This window comes from Bufo bufo, chromosome 4 (genome assembly GCF_905171765.1).
Source record: "Bufo bufo chromosome 4, aBufBuf1.1, whole genome shotgun sequence".
NCBI classification, from domain to species: Eukaryota; Metazoa; Chordata; class Amphibia; order Anura; family Bufonidae; genus Bufo; species Bufo bufo.
The window spans coordinates 300790268-300807772 of NC_053392.1; the positions used below are offsets into that span (position 1 = coordinate 300790268).

General features: G+C 42.4%; 1 protein-coding gene across 1 annotated transcript; it reads left to right on the plus strand.

Annotated features, from left to right (window-relative positions):
• Nucleotides 1–1228: 1228 nt before the first annotated feature.
• Nucleotides 1229–12757, plus strand: LOC120999179. The gene is made up of 3 exons (XM_040430057.1): nucleotides 1229–1767; nucleotides 6152–6337; nucleotides 12079–12757. The coding sequence occupies exon 3, from the start codon at nucleotides 12104–12106 to the stop codon at nucleotides 12755–12757; it is 654 nt and encodes a 217-aa protein (XP_040285991.1). The 5' UTR covers nucleotides 1229–1767; nucleotides 6152–6337; nucleotides 12079–12103.
• The last annotated feature ends 4748 nt before the right edge of the window (nucleotides 12758–17505 follow it).

Sequence of the window (17505 nt, forward strand, 5' to 3'; positions counted from 1 at the left end):
CTCTTTGGCTATGTCCAACAGACCGCGAGGATGTCGGCCATATAGCAGTTCGAAGGGCGAGAACCCAGTAGAAGCCTGGGGCACCTCTTGCACTGTGAACATGAGATAGGGCAGAAGAAGGTCCCCATCCCTTCCATCCTTAGACACCACTCTTTTTAACATGTTTGATTAAACGTTTCTACCAGGCCGTAGCGGTTTTATGTGCCGTAATTTACAGAGTTCCCTCATGACCTTTGACATAAAAGGGGGTCCCTTGGTCGGTCAGAACCTCTTTAGGTAGCCCCACTCAGGAAAACATCTCCATTAACTCCTTAGATATGAGATAGGCTAATGTATGTCGCAGGGGCACTGCCTCCGGGTACCGAACGGCATAGTCTAGGATGACCAAGATGTGTTGGTGCCCTCTAGCGGACTTCAGTACTGGGCCTATGATATCCATAGCGAGTCGCTCAAACGGAACCTCGATATTCGGGAGAGGTACCAGGGGACTATGGAAATGTGGCTGGGGGCTAGTTATCTGGCAGGTTTGGCAAGATTTACAGAATTCTTCCACGTCTCTGAACACACTGGGCCAGTAAAACTGCTGTAGTATCTGGTCCTGCGTTTTCTGCCATCCCTGGTGTCCCCCAAGAACATGTTGGTGGTCTAGCTCCAACACAAGCTTGCGATACGCCTTCGGCACCTCCAACATGCTCACCCTGTAGTTGGTTTACCCGATATAGCATCTTCTGATGAACCACAAAACGTAGAAACATCAGTTCCCACGGTTCTGTCCTCCCCCCTGAGCAAGGCCACGCTACTGGGGTTACGCCACTCTCAAGGGTATCGGTAACTTTTGTATCAGGCCACAGTGCTGGGAAACCCGGGAAGTCTCTCCCAATTATAAGTTCATAATGTGAATTGGTGGCGACGGCCACCTCGTGGGTCCACTTGCCTGCCACTGTGGACAGAGACACCAGGGCGGTGGGATAGTCCTTTAAGTATCCATGGATGCACACGACCCCGACTTTTCGGCCTGTATACTCAGCGGGCTGAAAGTTCATGCACAGCAAAAAAACAACACCTTGTCGGCGGTTCTGCCTCCAGCAGTCTAAATGCAGGCCTTAAGAGGCCTGCTCTCCCAACACGGGTCTCAGCTTTTCAGTCCAGCACAGGGCGTTCTCTGCTGCTGAGCCCAGCTGCCTTTTTAAGGATAGCCAGGTGCTGTCAAAACCCAGCCTGGAACGTGGGGAGTAGTCACCCACCCAGCACTTTGACTACTCCCAATAAGAGCTGTCCCGAATCAGCTATTTACAGCCATGCTAAATAGCAAAAGTGTCAATCAGCATTAGCTGCCGCTAACACATGAAAATACCGGCTTTTACTTCGCCGAGGCCAGGAACCTCAGTGACACATACCTACCATCAATGATGACCCCTTGTACCTTCCTACAGTGTAAACATAATTAAATTCAAATGCATATTTTTTATCTGTTGTTGAATCAAATTTTATTCCTTACATCACTCTCTTTACCAGAATGGAGTACAGAGGTGACTGTGTCTTTTTGGCAAACCATGTAATTCCTCTAATTATGTGTTTGTGTATCACAGACTTCGTCCTGATGAATTAAATTCCATTGTTTTGAAATACATGAGTACCACCATGAATGTCAAAATTTCTGAAATGACCAATATTCTAGTAAATAACAAACCATCTCCAATATTGGCATCCTATTGCTTACTTCTGAAGAAAATCAACAAGCACCAAATGGAGTTTGAATTCTTACAGGTAAAGTTTTTACATATGTAAATAATCAAGAAGTTAAAACTGATGAAAAACATGTAATATTTTGTTTTTAAAATGTATTGGCCTTTGTGATCTTGGAGTCCAACTCAAGGATGACTTAATAAAGACAAAGAATCAGAAACTTCAACAGTAGCAGGCATTTACTCAGGATTCAGGCAGCTAGCATGGTGGTTACAGTTTCTCTGTCACAGAGGATTCAGGCCCAATGATTAAAACACAACACTACAAGGCACAATGCACTTCATGGCACTTGCACACTTGCACCTCTTGGCAGATGCACTATTCTTGATGGTTACAGCAACAGGCAAACAGTCTCATTTATTTGTATAGTTTGCAAATCATCCTACTACACATTACACTTTAGCAAAGAAGTCTTGCGATAATTTTTACTCCAGGAAAACTGTACTTGATTGTCACTTTAAAGGATCCCATAGTTGGGACCTTCATCAATTCACTGGAGCAAAAAGCACGTACAAATAACTCTTTGTAGCTTTTCCTCTCTTCCTCATACCTGGTCTCTAGAGATGAGCGAAGTATTCAAAAATTACCTGCTTTGCCTAATTTTACAAAAACATTTGATTTATGACACAAAGCGAATTTCTTTGTAAGAAGTGGGTGCAATGACAAGGAGCAGCTGATTGCGGCATCTGACAATAATAACACAGTGTAAAATAAAAAAATAAAAAAATAATATCATGCTTACCTCATCCATTTGCTCGCAAAGAGCCAGAGGCCTCCATCGATTCACTACCACGAAGCACGAAGAAATTCAGCTTCACAGAGAATTGAGTTTTCCCTGAAATTCGGATTGAACTTCGTGGACTTCGATTCTCTCATCATTGCTGGCCTTCACAAATATTACATGGAAACCCCATAGCTTTTCATGGGTGCTTGTAATGATTCACTTGATTCTATTTACTAACTTTACAAGGATCCTTCTGACTAAAATGCATTCATTAAAGTTGATTGTTACTGTGTTTGCAAATAATTATTTCCTGAATATGTTTGTAGCCTACTCCAGCCTCTTATTCAATAATTTTATAGCAAAAGTTGGTGATACCATGTCAGACTATGCTTTACCATCTTAGTGCACGTGGCTAAATAATATAATTACAGACATAAGAAATAGCAGCTCTGAAAACCAGTTTTCTTAATATTTGTTAGATATGGGGGAGATTTATAAAACTGGTGTAAAGTAGAACTGTCGCCAGTAGCAACCAACCAGATTCTACCTTTCATTTTCCAAAGGAGCTGTCAAAAATGAATGGTGGAATCTGCTTGGTTGCTATGGGCGACTAAGCCAGTTCTACTTTACACCAGTTTGATAAATATCCCCCAATATGTATAGTATAGCATACCCTGAAGTGGTGTTAACAATTGCTTTTTTTGGTAAGTAATACAGCCCAGTGAAAGGTTATCTCCTTCTACAGTGCCATGTTCAGACTCTACGCAAAATTACATGACTGATCAAAGGCATCGCTTGCTGGTACAGATTTATAGAAAGATTTATAGAATGCATCATAAAATAGTTATCAGTTGATTATTAGGCACAAAGTTATAATACAAAGCAAATAAAATTATAAACAGGTAACTGCACGCCCCTCCTTAAAGGGGTTGTGCCAAGCTTAAAATTATCCCCTCCATACAGGATAGGGAATAACTAACTGATTGCTTGGGGTCCAACCCCTGGGACTTAGGATCGGGATCATTGGAGGTCCCAGCAGTCGGACCCTCAGCGATGTTAGTTATTTTCTATCCTGTGGATAAGGAATAACTTCAAAACTTAGCCCAGCCCTTTAATAAATGATTATTTGTGTAGTAGTAAATGTAGTGGACACCCCCAACATTTATATTAAGGTTGAATATTAGCTAGCTCAATGTAACTTTTATTTTGAATAAACTAAAATTGAACATAATCAAGTGTAAGTCCTACAGGGAGATTTCAAACAAAGGTTATGCTTGAGCATCTGTCAACGGTATTAAACCAGGCATGTGGCCTGGTCGGGTTGATCATGCTGATTAAATAAAAAACTTTTCTTTTGTCTGGTTTCTTTGTCTAGCTTTCTAAGCATATCTCAAAGTGGTAAGGCTACAGTAAGTAGTGTATATTATATGTATATGGTAGGACACAACTCTAGGCACAGCTTTGCCCTCAGCATGCTGATTTCTAGACCTGTTAATCAATGGAGAGGGAGTGTCCAGAACATAGGCGGTATTATAAAGTCAGTGCTCCAAGGATTCAGCCCCACCCACTGGTGCTCCAACATGCTCATTTGCATATGAATAAAAACTTAGCTATCTCTAAAGATGTTTATCACATAGAAAAAAAAGGTATCATTTTAATCAGCATGATCAACCTTACCCTAGTTAAATAGGGTTGATCATGCTGACAGAGGCTTTTATACAGTATGAAGCATAACCTTTGTTTGAAATCTCTGATGTAATCTTCAATAAGGCTTACACTAGATTATGTTCAGTTGTAGTTTATTCAATATAAAATTTATATTGAGCTACCTCATATGTTCCCTCTTTCCAAGTGCTCTGTGTCCAGATGCTTTCCTCAGTTAACCCTTTCCTCAGGCAGCTCTCATGACTAGCTGAACTGCCTTCAGGCTCTAACTGCTCACTCGTCTCAGCTAGCAAAGCCACCCCCCTTGCAAACATAGCCTATAGGAACATGAGGATTTATATTCCTCCGTCTCTTGGTTGCTGCCATCTAAGCATCTGTCCATATATTGATATACTGTAAAGGACACTCAGTCACAGAAGGACAGAGAAGATACAAATCATCATTGGAATCCTAACATAGCCCAGCCAGTAGGAGAACAGTAGATTGCTACTCTCCTTGTCAGCAAGGGTGGCCATTGTTAACCTCCTAACAGTCACATTAAAATTGAAAAAACCCTCCCAAAAATGTAACTTTTTCATTGTAGATTTTTAATGTGTGTCTGCAGTATGTTGGCGCACACCTCAGGGGACAAAATTTCATTTTAACCTCTAAGTGGACCATAATTAATTTTAGCCTTAAGGACTTAATAATATTTTTCTCCCCGTTTAAATTTTTTCTTCTAAATTTAATTTTTATTTTGCGGGATTAGTTATATAGGTTTTTTAGGAACCAATTTTGGGGCATATATGGTGTAGTTAATAACTTTTATTATTTTATTTTTAGGGAGAAAGATAAAAAACAGCAATTTTTAAACATTATTTTGTAGAATTTATTTATGGCATTCACTGCGTAGTAAAAACATCATAATTTTATTACGTGGGTCAGACACTGCTTTAACTTCTCATGTCTCTGGTTTGGTAGCAGCTTGAGAAATGGGCTTTGTATTATTTGAAAGGCTGGCATTCAAACAATTATTCCCGACTTGATTTCTAACAGTGATATCTCCGCTTATCTTGGGCTAATGCTGTCATTTTCATTTTCTATGAAAGCCACAGAATGGCAGGCCAGCTTTCAGTCCAGTTGCATGCTTCTAGCTGCTACCATTCAGCTAAAGCAGCCCAGACGGAACAGTTAAAATGGTTATCCGGGTTTAGAGCTGAGCCCGGACATATCTCCTTTTTCCCCCACCATTTTATGCTCCAATGCTCTCCCTTGCCCTGCGCTTTATTGCGTAGGGCAAGGGCTTTTTTGTTTAAATTTTTACACTGCTAGGTGGAGGCTTCCATCTAGAAGTGTTTTTGGTGACGTCATCGGCACTAATGAGCATGCTTTAGTGCTGGCCTAGCCATTTTACAAGTTAGGGAAGCGCTAAAGCACGCCCAGTGCTAAATCCTCGCCTAGCATAGCCCGGTACATCACAGGATCTGCAGAAAAAGCCCTTGTCCTGCCCAATTCATGGCAGAGGGGCAGACTGTGTGAAGAAGAGGCTATATCCAGGTTCAGCACTGAAACAGGACAAACCCTTGAAGTACTTACAGTTAACCCTCTGCTGTCTGCCTCAGGGAGTTTCTTTTATAATTGTCCATATATGAGCAGTGATCTCATAGGAGCTCTCTGAGCCATCCGTTTAACAAAGGCTAGTGAAGGATGGCACACAGTGGCATTCATCACTAATAGGCTATTATGGTCGCCAATAAATGGATATGCTCTTTTAAAAGACACTGCAGGATGGAATAGTTCGGTGTACAACGCTATTCCATGTTGTGTTTTTTGCATTATACTGACAGCAGAGAGACAGAGGGCAAAAGGATACTCTTTTTACCTCCATCTAACTAATGGAGACCTATAGACAAGTTTAGCATGATTGTCATGAGGTTTTCCAATGTACATGTTAAACGTAGGGCAAAAATGTGACGTGAACAGCCCCTTAGATAGCTTTAAGCTTCAACACCAAATATTTTGTTTCTTCATTCACAGAATGACATACCAGATGAAAAATATAAGAGAGAACATTGCAATTTTACTGAAGAGCAAACAGTATAAACCTTGATGAAGACATTTTGGAAAAAACAAGCAAAACATTCAAGAAAAGTCCAGCTTTCTGTGAAGCAATTCAGAAGATGAAATTGCAATAACTTTAGACAATCAAGAAAATCTTCAAAAGGTATATCTATAACAATGTAATTCACAGTGTCTGTAATTTTATCAAAAGGGTTGGAGGTCTATCAAGCAAGTTTAGCATCAGACCCTGCTGCCTGGTTACCTGCTAGGTACATTTCAGATGTCACCTGGTGAAACACATGAAGAACCACATGTGAGGGAAACAAAGCCTTTAATCAACCTTTGCTTGATACATGCCTGACTTTACCAACAGGCGAGACATCAGACACAGCTAAGGGTACTTTCACACTAGCGTTATTCTTTTCCGGTATTGAAATCCAGTAAAGGGTCTCAATACCGGAAACAAAACGCATCAGTTTTGTCCTAAAATGCATTCTGAAGGGAAAGCAATCGGTTCAGCATGCATCAGGATGTTATCCGTTCCATCTCTTGTACGGTATTTGACCGGACAAAATACCGCAACATGCTGCGATATTTTTTCTGGCCAAAATCCCGAAACAATACCGCACTATAGAGATGTACCAAGTGTTCCGGAAAATGCCGCATCGCCGTATCTGGTTTTCCGGTCCTGCGCATGCCACAGGGACATAGGAGGAGCTATTTTTTATTTTGATCAGTATTCCGGATGATACGGATGAGGCGGATCCAGTAAAAAAGGCTTTCGTTTGTACACGGCTTGCCGGATTCAATAAACACTAGTGTGAAAGTGCCCTTAGATTAGCCAACATTCTTTGTGCAAGGCAAAACTAAAATGCACCAATACTTTTTTTTATCTTGCTCTCTAGTCAAAAGTTTAAAAGGTTTCCATGCTCAGATATTGATGACCTATCCTCAGGATAGACGTTCAATTAATAGATGACAGGCAGCATTATTTATTACTTTTATTAGTTTGTTAATCCATGATACAGTCCTGATCAAAAGTTTAAGACAACTTAAAAAATGGCACAAAATCCTATTAGCATGGCTGGAACTTAACAAGGTTCCAAGTAGAGTTTCAACATGCAACAAGAAGAAATGGGCGTGATACGAACATTTTTGAGCATTCAATTTAATGATAACAATGAATAAACTGAAACAGGCTGTTTTTCAGCTGATCCAAATTTTAGGGCCACATGCCTGTATAAGGCCAAATCTGTGCAAAGATGTGGATTCATTGTCGTTTTCTGTCAGGTAGTCACACGTTGTGATGGCAAAGGCAAAAAAACTCTACCTTTTTGAACGTGGTCGGGTTCTTGAACTGCCATTAGCAGGGGGTCTCTCACAGCACGCCATCGCTGCTGAAGGTGGGATGCAGTAAGACAGTCATTTGGAATTTCTTAAATGATCCTGACGGTTATGGAATAAAAAAGTCAAGTGGAAGACACCAAAAAAATTCATCAGCACTGAGGCCGGAGGATCCAATTGTCTGTCCGTCAAGACACTGGACGATCCTCGACCCAAATTAAGGCCCATACTGGTGCTGACTGCAGCCCCATAACCATCAGATGGCATCTGAGACTGAAGGGCTTCAAAAACAAAAAACTTCTTCAAAGACCTCGTCTCCTTGAACGCCACAGAACTGCTCGTTTGGACTTTGCAAGAGAGCACCAAACATGGGACATTCAAAGGCGGAAGAAAGTTTCATTCTCTGATGAGAAAAAATTTAACCTTGATGGTCCTGATGGATTCCAACGTTACTGGCATGACAAGCAGATCACACCTAAGATGTTTTCTACGCGCCACAGTGGAGGGGGTGCCATAAGGGTCTGGGGTGCTTTTTCCTTCAGTGGAATAATGGAGCTTCAGGAAGTGCAGGGGCGACAAATGGCAGCTGGCTATGTTCAGATGTTGCAGAGAGCATTTCTCATGACTGAGGGCCCTCGTCTGTGTGGTAACGACTGAGTTTTTCAACAGGACAATGCCTACAGAACACAATGCCCGCAGGACAAGGGACTTCTTCCAGGAGAATTAAACCTCACTCTTTTGGCCCCCACCTGCGTGTTCCCCTGATCTAAATCCAATTGAGAACCTTTGGGGATGGACGGCAAGGGAAGTTTACACAAATGGACAACAGTTTCCAGACAGTAGATGGCCTTAGTCGCGACCGTCTTCACAACTTGGAGAAATGTTCCCACTCACCTCATGAAAACGCTTGCATCAAGCATGCCAAAACAAATTTTTACAGTAATAAACAATAACGGCGGAGCTACTCATTACTGAGTTCATGTTTGGAAGTTGGATTTCTGTTTTGGGGGGTTTATATTTTTTTTTTGGAGGTGTGGTCCTAAACTTTTGATCAGCTGAAAAACAGCTGTTTCAGTTTATTCGTTGTTTTCATTAAATTGAATTCTCAAAAATGTTTTGTCTCACTCCCATTTCTTCTTGTTGCATGTTGAAGCTCTACTTGGAGTCGGGAAGGAATTTTTTATTCCCCCAAAGTGGAGAAAATTGGCTTCTACCTCACAGGTTTTTTGCCTTCCACTGGATCAACTTGCAGGGATAACAGGCCGAACTGGATGGACAAATGTCTTTTTTCGGCCTTATTGTACTATGTTACTATGTATGTTACTATGTTTCTTGGAACCTTGTTTAAGATCCAGCCATGATAAATATGATTGCTTTGCCATTTTTCAAGTGGTCTTAAACTTTTGATCAGGACTGTATAAGTACAAAAACGACTCATAAAACCAGCAATGTTTAGACTACGATGTAGTCTTTGTCAAGCTCAGTACACAGTGCTTACTCCAAACATTTATACCATACATGTCACCCCCTCTGGTTCACACATTACCAATCACTATGGGTATCTGTTAAACCTCCACCCCCCACTTGGAAAAACTACCAATGGGATCATATCCGCAGGTAATCAACAAACTTGTGCACCTATATCCAATTAACAAGGAACCTATTCCACCAATGAGCATCTCCCACGTCCACACACTGCCTTGGCGTCTCCAATCCTTGACTGCGCATGTCTCAGTAAGAGCGCATCATCTCCGCTGCTCACATCGTCATACCACCCCCACTAGTTTTCTTATAAGTCTTAATTGAGGTCCGACCGGCCGCTCTACCAAGCCTTCATGCATTGTTCAGAGCGCATCGCTCCCTGCTCCTCCGCTTGGTCACGTGACTCCACCAGAGTCACATGATCGGATCCTCCACTATCCACTATCTATACAAGCCTGTGTAGCGGAGAAGTAATCTGAATTGAGTCAAGAAGGTACGGAAGTGCTGCTCTACATATTAATTTTTACTACTATCCTCAGGATAGGTCATCATTATTAGTTGGTGAATCTCCAACAACAACCCACACAATCATTGTTCAGAAGCACGGGAAATGGAAGCTGAGCTGCAGTAAACCCAGCACGACCAGTACATTTTGAATGAAGCTGTGCCTCCTGTTCAAAGTGGTAGTTTGGTAACCAGTTGCTGCAATGAACAGCTGATTGGTGGAGGTGTTGAGTAGTGTGAGCAAATTGAAGTCCACAAAGTGGACTTTGCTACGAATTTCAAGGTGAACTTGATTCACCGCAAAGCAAAATTTCTTTGTGCTTCGTGGTAGCGAATTGATTTAACCTGAAACAGTGTAAAAAATAATATAAATCATACTTAACTGATTCATTTGCTTACGACGGGCCAGCTGCGCATCTTGCTTGAAGATCTCACAAGAAATCCCATGCGCGGTGATGTATGATGTCACCATGCCGGCCGACGTGATGATGTCATCACGAGCAATGCGAGATTTTACGCTAAAACTTCAATCAAGATGTTTGGCCTCTGGCTCTTTGCAAGGAAATGGATAAGGTAAGTATGATTTGAATTTTTTTTTTTAATTACACACTGTGTTATTACTGTCAGATAACAAATGACCTGACACAAGAGTGAGTCAAAAGAAGCCACCCCATGAATGCACATCCGACCATAAGGAAATATAAAAAATATATAATAAAGTTTATTAGACACAACAACAAACACGCATTAAAAAATTGTATACAATATAGAACAAAGTGCGGTATGCAATAAGATATATATAACCGACACACACAGGTCCACTGAATTACCACAAATAGATGTATGCGTTATCAACCAGCATATAAAGCAATTGTAACGGTCACGTCCACACACACACAGGGGGAAGGGTAGTGACCACTGCGCTCCACCCTCACCCCTGGCCCTGCCTACTTGCCTCACGAGTCCTGATGACAGGGGACAACTGGACGGCAGTCCCTAACTTAGGATATGTGCAGGGAGGACAGACAAGACAAAATACGGAACATGAACGGACCGGTCAGAACCAAGAGAGCTACGCAGTACAACGGATAAAGCAAAGAATGGTCAGGAGAAGCCGGGGTCAAATACCAGGAGAGTAGCGAAGTACAAGAGGAGTCCTAAGAGAGTAGTCAGGTGGGAGCCGAGGTCACAATACCAGGATGTATGCGCAGTACAGGAGGAGCAGGCAGAGGATCGTCAGGGAACAGGATCAGGTAAATATTCAGTAGTTCAACAAATAGCCAGGAACCTAGAAATTAACAGGCAACCTGTAGCCAGCAGGCTGCCTGTATTTATAGTGGGGAGTGAGAGTCATGTGACGTGGCCAGCGTCACATGACCGACAGACCAACCAGTCGAGCACCGAGTAATCAGCTCGGCGCTCAAGGCAGACTAGGAGCAGGGAGCCACCCAGCTAGTAAAGCCGCCCTGGGAATGAGGTCAAACACAGAACCTCATTCCAAAAGCTAAGCAACAGTTCTGCGGGCAATGGGGGACCGAGTGCACCTTCAGAACCCCGTGACAGCAATGCAATGAATACCATAAAGCAAATGTAAAGTAAGGTAAGACCACTAGAAATGAGAATAAAGACAGACCAACATAAGGTCAAATATCAAGAGCCAAACCTACGTAGCCAGCTGGTGCAGTGGACCTGGAAACATGACAAGCGCCCAACGCGTATCGCCGGAGCAATACGGGCTTCCTCAGGGGTTACTGTCAGATGCCGCTATCAGCTTTGAACGCGGCATCTGAGGGGTACAATGACGAGGACCAGCACAATCGCCACTCCCTGTCATTGTACCCACTACTTACAAAGTAATGTGCTTTGTGACAAAGTAATTTGTCACAAAGCAAATTTTTTGGGTAAAATTCGTCGAAGCAGACAAATTTAATTTTTAAATAATTCGCTCATCTCTAGTGCTGAGTTTCTGACCCTAATCGATCTGATATTGATAGGTCATCAATGTCTGGAGCCAGAAAACTCCATTAAAAGATGTAGTAGGTGCACCAGATAGTGGGTATACAGCTATATAGCATAGGATCAAACACTGTTGGTACAACGAGGTAGAGGACACTCATGTGTAGTATATATAATATTGTCAAATTGAATCTCTCATGCTAGCAGGATTCCTTCACTTCCTGGATTTGTATGGGAGAATTCTTATTTTTATTAATACATATATAATAAAAAGGTATTACATTAGTTCCTACTGTTTCTTTTTGCTTGTTAGTTTTAAAGGGGTTATACCAACATAACTTATTACCAATCCACAGCATAGGTGAGATGTATCTAATTGGTTTGGGTCTGAGAGTTGGAACCCCCATCTTCAGGGGAATAAGAGTCTTTAAGTCCCCCAGTGAATGGAGCAATATCAATGAATGCACACTGCAGCTCTATTGAACTCTGTGGGACTGCCAAAGAGAAGTTGAGTGTAGCACTTGGCTATCTCCAGCAGTCCCATAGAAAACCATCTGAATCAAAACCTGAAAACCATTTTGACTCAAAGAAAATGTATTACTTTTTATTCCAATTTTAGCTTCTAATTTTGCTGATAGAGAGATGGTTTATTTGGAGCCTCCGGATTACTCAAAGCAGCAGAAAATGGATACAAGCACAAGATTAACTCCTCTAAGCAATAAAGATTTGAATCAGCAAGAGGTCCATCAAGAAGATATCACACAATTGGCTGAAAGCCAGAATTCTGAACTAAGTAGAACAGATCAGCCTGCCAAAGTCCAAAATCACCAGGTGCATGATCCCTCTACTTCTTATATCGTGAAGGCAAAGTCTATGCCTCTAAGCAGACATGTTAATGATCCTCTTCCTTCCCAAAAGAAAGAATTTAGACTCAAAGACCTAAAATCATCTGTTGTTAATGCTCCATTTATTTGGCATCAACATCAAGACAGAGAAATAGTACCTGAAACACCACATCAGTCCACTCTACCTCAGCTCAGGCAACCTGGACTGAGAGACACATTTACAAAAAAAGTTGCCTGGGTTACATCTTCACAAAATACAAAAACTGGTCCTATGGGAAGTGGCATGAATTCCATGAGACCACCTGTTTTTCCAATGTTGGATTCAACCAAGACTAAAAGGATCATGGTTCAATTGGTTCCAGCTCAGAAAACTACAAAACAGAACCTCCCTTTGTTATTGTCATGTCAAAAAAGGTCAGCAAAAAAGTGGGACAATAAAAAAGCTATATAGTTGTGCTGATACAAGTAAAACATACCAAATATTTGAAATAAAATCATTATAGGTATTTTTCGACTAAATGTCCTTTCGGATTGTTGGTGGAATCTTTATGTCTCAGTGTAAACAGTTGATTAAATGGATATACACTGCCTGTCCAAAAAAAAAAGTTGCCACAAAAAAAAAGCCTTTAGTTTGAGTATGGCACGCATTCACTGTGGCATTGTTTCGATAAGCTTCTATAATGTCACAAGATTTATTTCCATCCAGTGTTGCATTAATTTTTCACCAAGATCTTGCATTGTTGATGGTAGAGTCTGACTGCTGAGCAAAGCCTTCTCCAGCACATCCCAAAGATTCTTAATGGGGTTAAGGTCTGGACTCTGTGGTGGCCAATCCATGTGTGAAAATGATGTCTCATGCTCCCTGAACCACTCTTTCACAATTTGAGCCCGATGAAGCCTGGCATTGTCATCTTGGAATATGCCCGTGCCATCAGGAAAGAAAAAATCCTTTGATGGAATAACCTGGTCATTCAGTATGTTCAGGTAGTCAGCTGACCTCATTCTTGGAGCACATACTGTTGCTGAACCTAGACCTGACCAATTGCAGCAACCCCAGATCATAGCACTGCCCCCACAGGCTTGTACAGTAGGCTATAGGCATGATGGGTGCATCACTTCATCTGCCTCTCTTCCATTACTCTGGGACAGGGTAAATCTGGACTCAGACCACATGACCTTCTTCCATTGCTCCAGAGTCCAATCTTTATGCTCCCTAGCAAATTGAAGCCTTTTTTCTGGTTTGCCTCACTGATTAGTGGTTTTCTTACGGCTACACAGCTGTCAGTCCAATCCCTTGAGTTCCCTTCGCATTGTGCGTGTGGAAATGCTCTTACTTTCACTATTAAGCATAGCCCTGAGTTCTACTGTTGTTTTTCTTCAATTTGATTTCACCAAACATTTAAGTGGTCGCCGATCTCAATCATTCAGGATTTTTTTCCCGCCACATTTCTTCCTCGAATACAATGGGTCCCGACTATCCTTCCAGTTTTTAATAATGCGTTGGACAGTTCTTAACCCAATTTTAGTAAGTTTCTGCAATCTCCTTAGATGTTTTCTCTGCTTGATGCATGCCAATGATTTGACCCTTCTCAAACAGACTAACATCTTTCCCACGACCACGAGATATGTCTTTCGACATGGTTGTTTAAGAAATGAGAAGCAACTCATTGAACCAGTTGGGGTTATATAACTTATTGCCAGCTGAAAGATAATCGCCCATGCAGTAATTATCCAATAGGAGGCTCATAACTATTTGCTTAGTTAAATCCAGGTGGTGACTTTTTTTTGGACAGGCAGTGTATATGCTAAGCAGCAGATGCTTTATGGCAGTGATGGCTAACCTCCGGCACTCCAGCTGTGGTGAAACTACAACTCCCAGTATGCTCCATTCATTTCTATCGAGTTCTGAGAACAGCCAAACAAGGGGGCATCTTGGGAGTTTTAGTTTTACCACAGCTGGAGTGTCGGAGGTTAGCCATCACAGCTCTATGGCTTCGAGTATTATCTGATTCCATGCAAGTGTCCTCAGGTAGTACATATAATGAAAAAGGATGGTATTTAGACCCGTAATTGTTTTGTTTAAGATTTGAATATTAATCCAGTGTAATTTACTGAGTGGATGAAATGTAGGCTAACAAGATGGCTTGCCTTTACAGTTATGGAATACTTATCTTACTAAATTGTGGAACCAATTAATGTTTGACTTTTAACTGCATTTATTTGAGGGACAGTTATCCAACGAAAAAACACTCTAAAAAAAAGTGATAGTTATAATAATTTGACGAGTCAGAAGAAAAAAAAAATGAACCTTAATGTGAACACAGCCAGACAGTGACAATAGTGGCCCCATGAGAGAGTGGGGAGGGGGGTCAGCAGAAGTGGCAGTAACTGTGACAATAGTGGCACCTTGAGAGAGTGGGGAGGGGGGGCATCAGCAGTGGCATAAAGCACAAGATGGTGGAAGATCACAGTAGTAGGAGAACCCAACAACAGCAGTGTGATAGGTAGAGCCAGTTGTATGCATATCCTTGTAAAAATGTAACATATACATATCAGTAGGCCAAGAAGCCCCTTTGTAGGAATGGCAGTAGAGGCAGCAGGCGGGTAGTATTAGAATGTTGGGAACAGCATGTCGCCAGAAGTAACAGCCCATTTCGCACAATATTCCAGTGTGCCAGCACACTACAGTATGGTCATTAGTGGCAGAATTATCTATTCTGCTGCATCCGGAACCAGTGTCTGGAAATCCTGGTTGATCCACACCTGATTCATCGTTAAAAAGGTTTAGTCTCAACATTTGGGGAGGAAAGGCAAGTTTTCTTAAGGGTAAATATGCCCCACACCACACTGAACATCCGCTCTAATTCCACACTACTGGCCAGGCAGGAGAGCATACCCATGGCAAACACTTCCAGTTTGCATGCCCCAGTAGTCCAGATGATCTTGTATTGTGGTAACAGGGTGCAGTCCAAGTATGCTACCACCTGCTGGTGGTTTATTCAGAAGACAACTGAAGAAAACTGCTCATCAGAGACTCCAGACTTAAGTTGCTGCTTATGGAGCTGGTGCTGCTCCTGTCCCCCACCCCCACCAGACATGGCAGTGGAGCATGAGCGCGGAGGGTCCCCCAAGTCAGACCTTGCTAAGGTATGTAGATAGCGCTTGTAGGTAGCGACCAACCGACTAAACAGAATGTCTCTATAGTAGTTCATTTTTGCATCCTTCTCAGAAGATCTAAAAATATTTGAATGGTAGCGAGGGTCTAACATTGTGAATAGTCAGTAGTCATCCCTATGGCAAATCCTGACAATGCGGCTGTTACTATGCAAACAAGAAAGCATGCATCTGGCCATTAGCGCAAGGGACTCAGAGGACCTCCCTGCCTCCATCTCCACTGCATACTGCCACGGTCAGTCAGTTATCTGCGTTGTCTTTGCCATTTCTCTCCAGCTCCTCCTGCTCCTCTCCTGTCGCTTGGGCAGATAAACCACCTAGTTGTGTACAGAATTCCTGGGTGTTTATGTCCTCCCTCATCCTAAGCCTCCTCCTATGCCAGTATATCCTCCTCAGTAGTGTTGGGCGAGCATGCTCGGCCGAACACCAGTTCGGTTCGAGCATCGTTATGCTCGGCACATCGCTGTGTTCGGCCGAATACCACGTGGGCTCGAACGCGATGCTCGAGTCTCCTCCCCAGCCGTCTTTAATATTGATTGGACCCTGGGCAAGAATTTACTTGGGCCCCCTGGATCCCGCCTTTCCACACCCCAGCATGCAATCACACCCTTCACTACAACACACACAAACAAATATCCACATACAACTCACAGTAATGTGCGATGTGCAAGTACATCACAGATCACCTCAGCAATAAAATGCATAACCACAACACACTAGTGTTAGCCACCCAACTGATCCAGACATTCACTGCATAGGAGGATACATTCCTCCCACCTGTGCCCTCCAATATTTTCAGCACAGGTGTTGCATTCACTTCTTCTTGCAATATAGGGACAGGAATAACATATAGGGTTAATTACCTATCCCTAACACAACAAGGCATAAGGGATCCAAAGAATACCTTTCTGCATTCTTGATATAATTTACACAACTACTTATCCCTTCAGATGTGTCAGGTTTCTGTTGATGGGCGGCCAGGCCAGGGCTCAACCACACAGGGAGCACCTTGGTATCCTCTTGATGTCTTGCTGGAACGTCAGAGATCGGTACTTTAAAAAGCCCTCCCTGAGACCAGATAGGTCGGGAGGATCCTCTGGTAACCTGTGTTTGGCAACTAATGTGCGCCGCATCATAGGAAGTGAAGCAGGCCCACCATTCCAGCATCAGCCCATACCCAAGATGGTGCCTGCCAGATAGAAAGTAATGTGATTTGGCCCATCTTGCCTGTGTCTTGGACTATACCCAACCACTCCACTTAATAGATGGAGCGGGGGCAAGCTGAATTATCCTACAGAGGATTGCACTATTGCAGAGGATTGCGGTTCTTTAACTTAAAGTATGGCAAACCTCTGCAGTAGCGCAATCCTCTGTAGTACTCACTATAAAACTACCGTCCATAGCAGGCAGGCCGGCCAGCAGCGTAACGTCACTCAGTCGGCTCAGTCTTAGTCAGGGAGAGCTGTGCTGAAGAAGGGACAGATAGTGTATCGAGTGAAATAGTAATATTTTATAAAAAAAACTTGTTAGATACCCAAAAGTCCTTTTAATGACTATTGTTGTATCTGGCAGCAATATATATTTTTAGCTCAACCTGCGCTAAATAGCTTGCAATTGTTTGGCCGCTGCAGACAGCGACATTTTCTGCGCTACATCTCTTGTGTAACATGTGCGCAGCCTAAAAATATCTTTGACATCCAGTGTACTTTTTCCGTAGACGGCGTCTGCTGAGGACAGTTACATTACCTGCTCTATATCTCCTGAATAACGTTTGCGTATCCGAAATATCAGTGACATTCAGTCAAATCTTTTTGCTGCTGGTGGCAGCGACATTACCTGCGCTACATCTCTAGTATAATGTTAGCGCATCCAAAATATCAGTGACATTCAGTGTAATTTTTTCGCCGCTGGTGACAGCGACATTGCCTGCGCTACATCTCTTGTATAACATTTGCTCATCCTAAATATTAGTGACATTATTTAGTGTAATTTTTTATTAGCCGCTGGTGACAGCGACATTGCTTG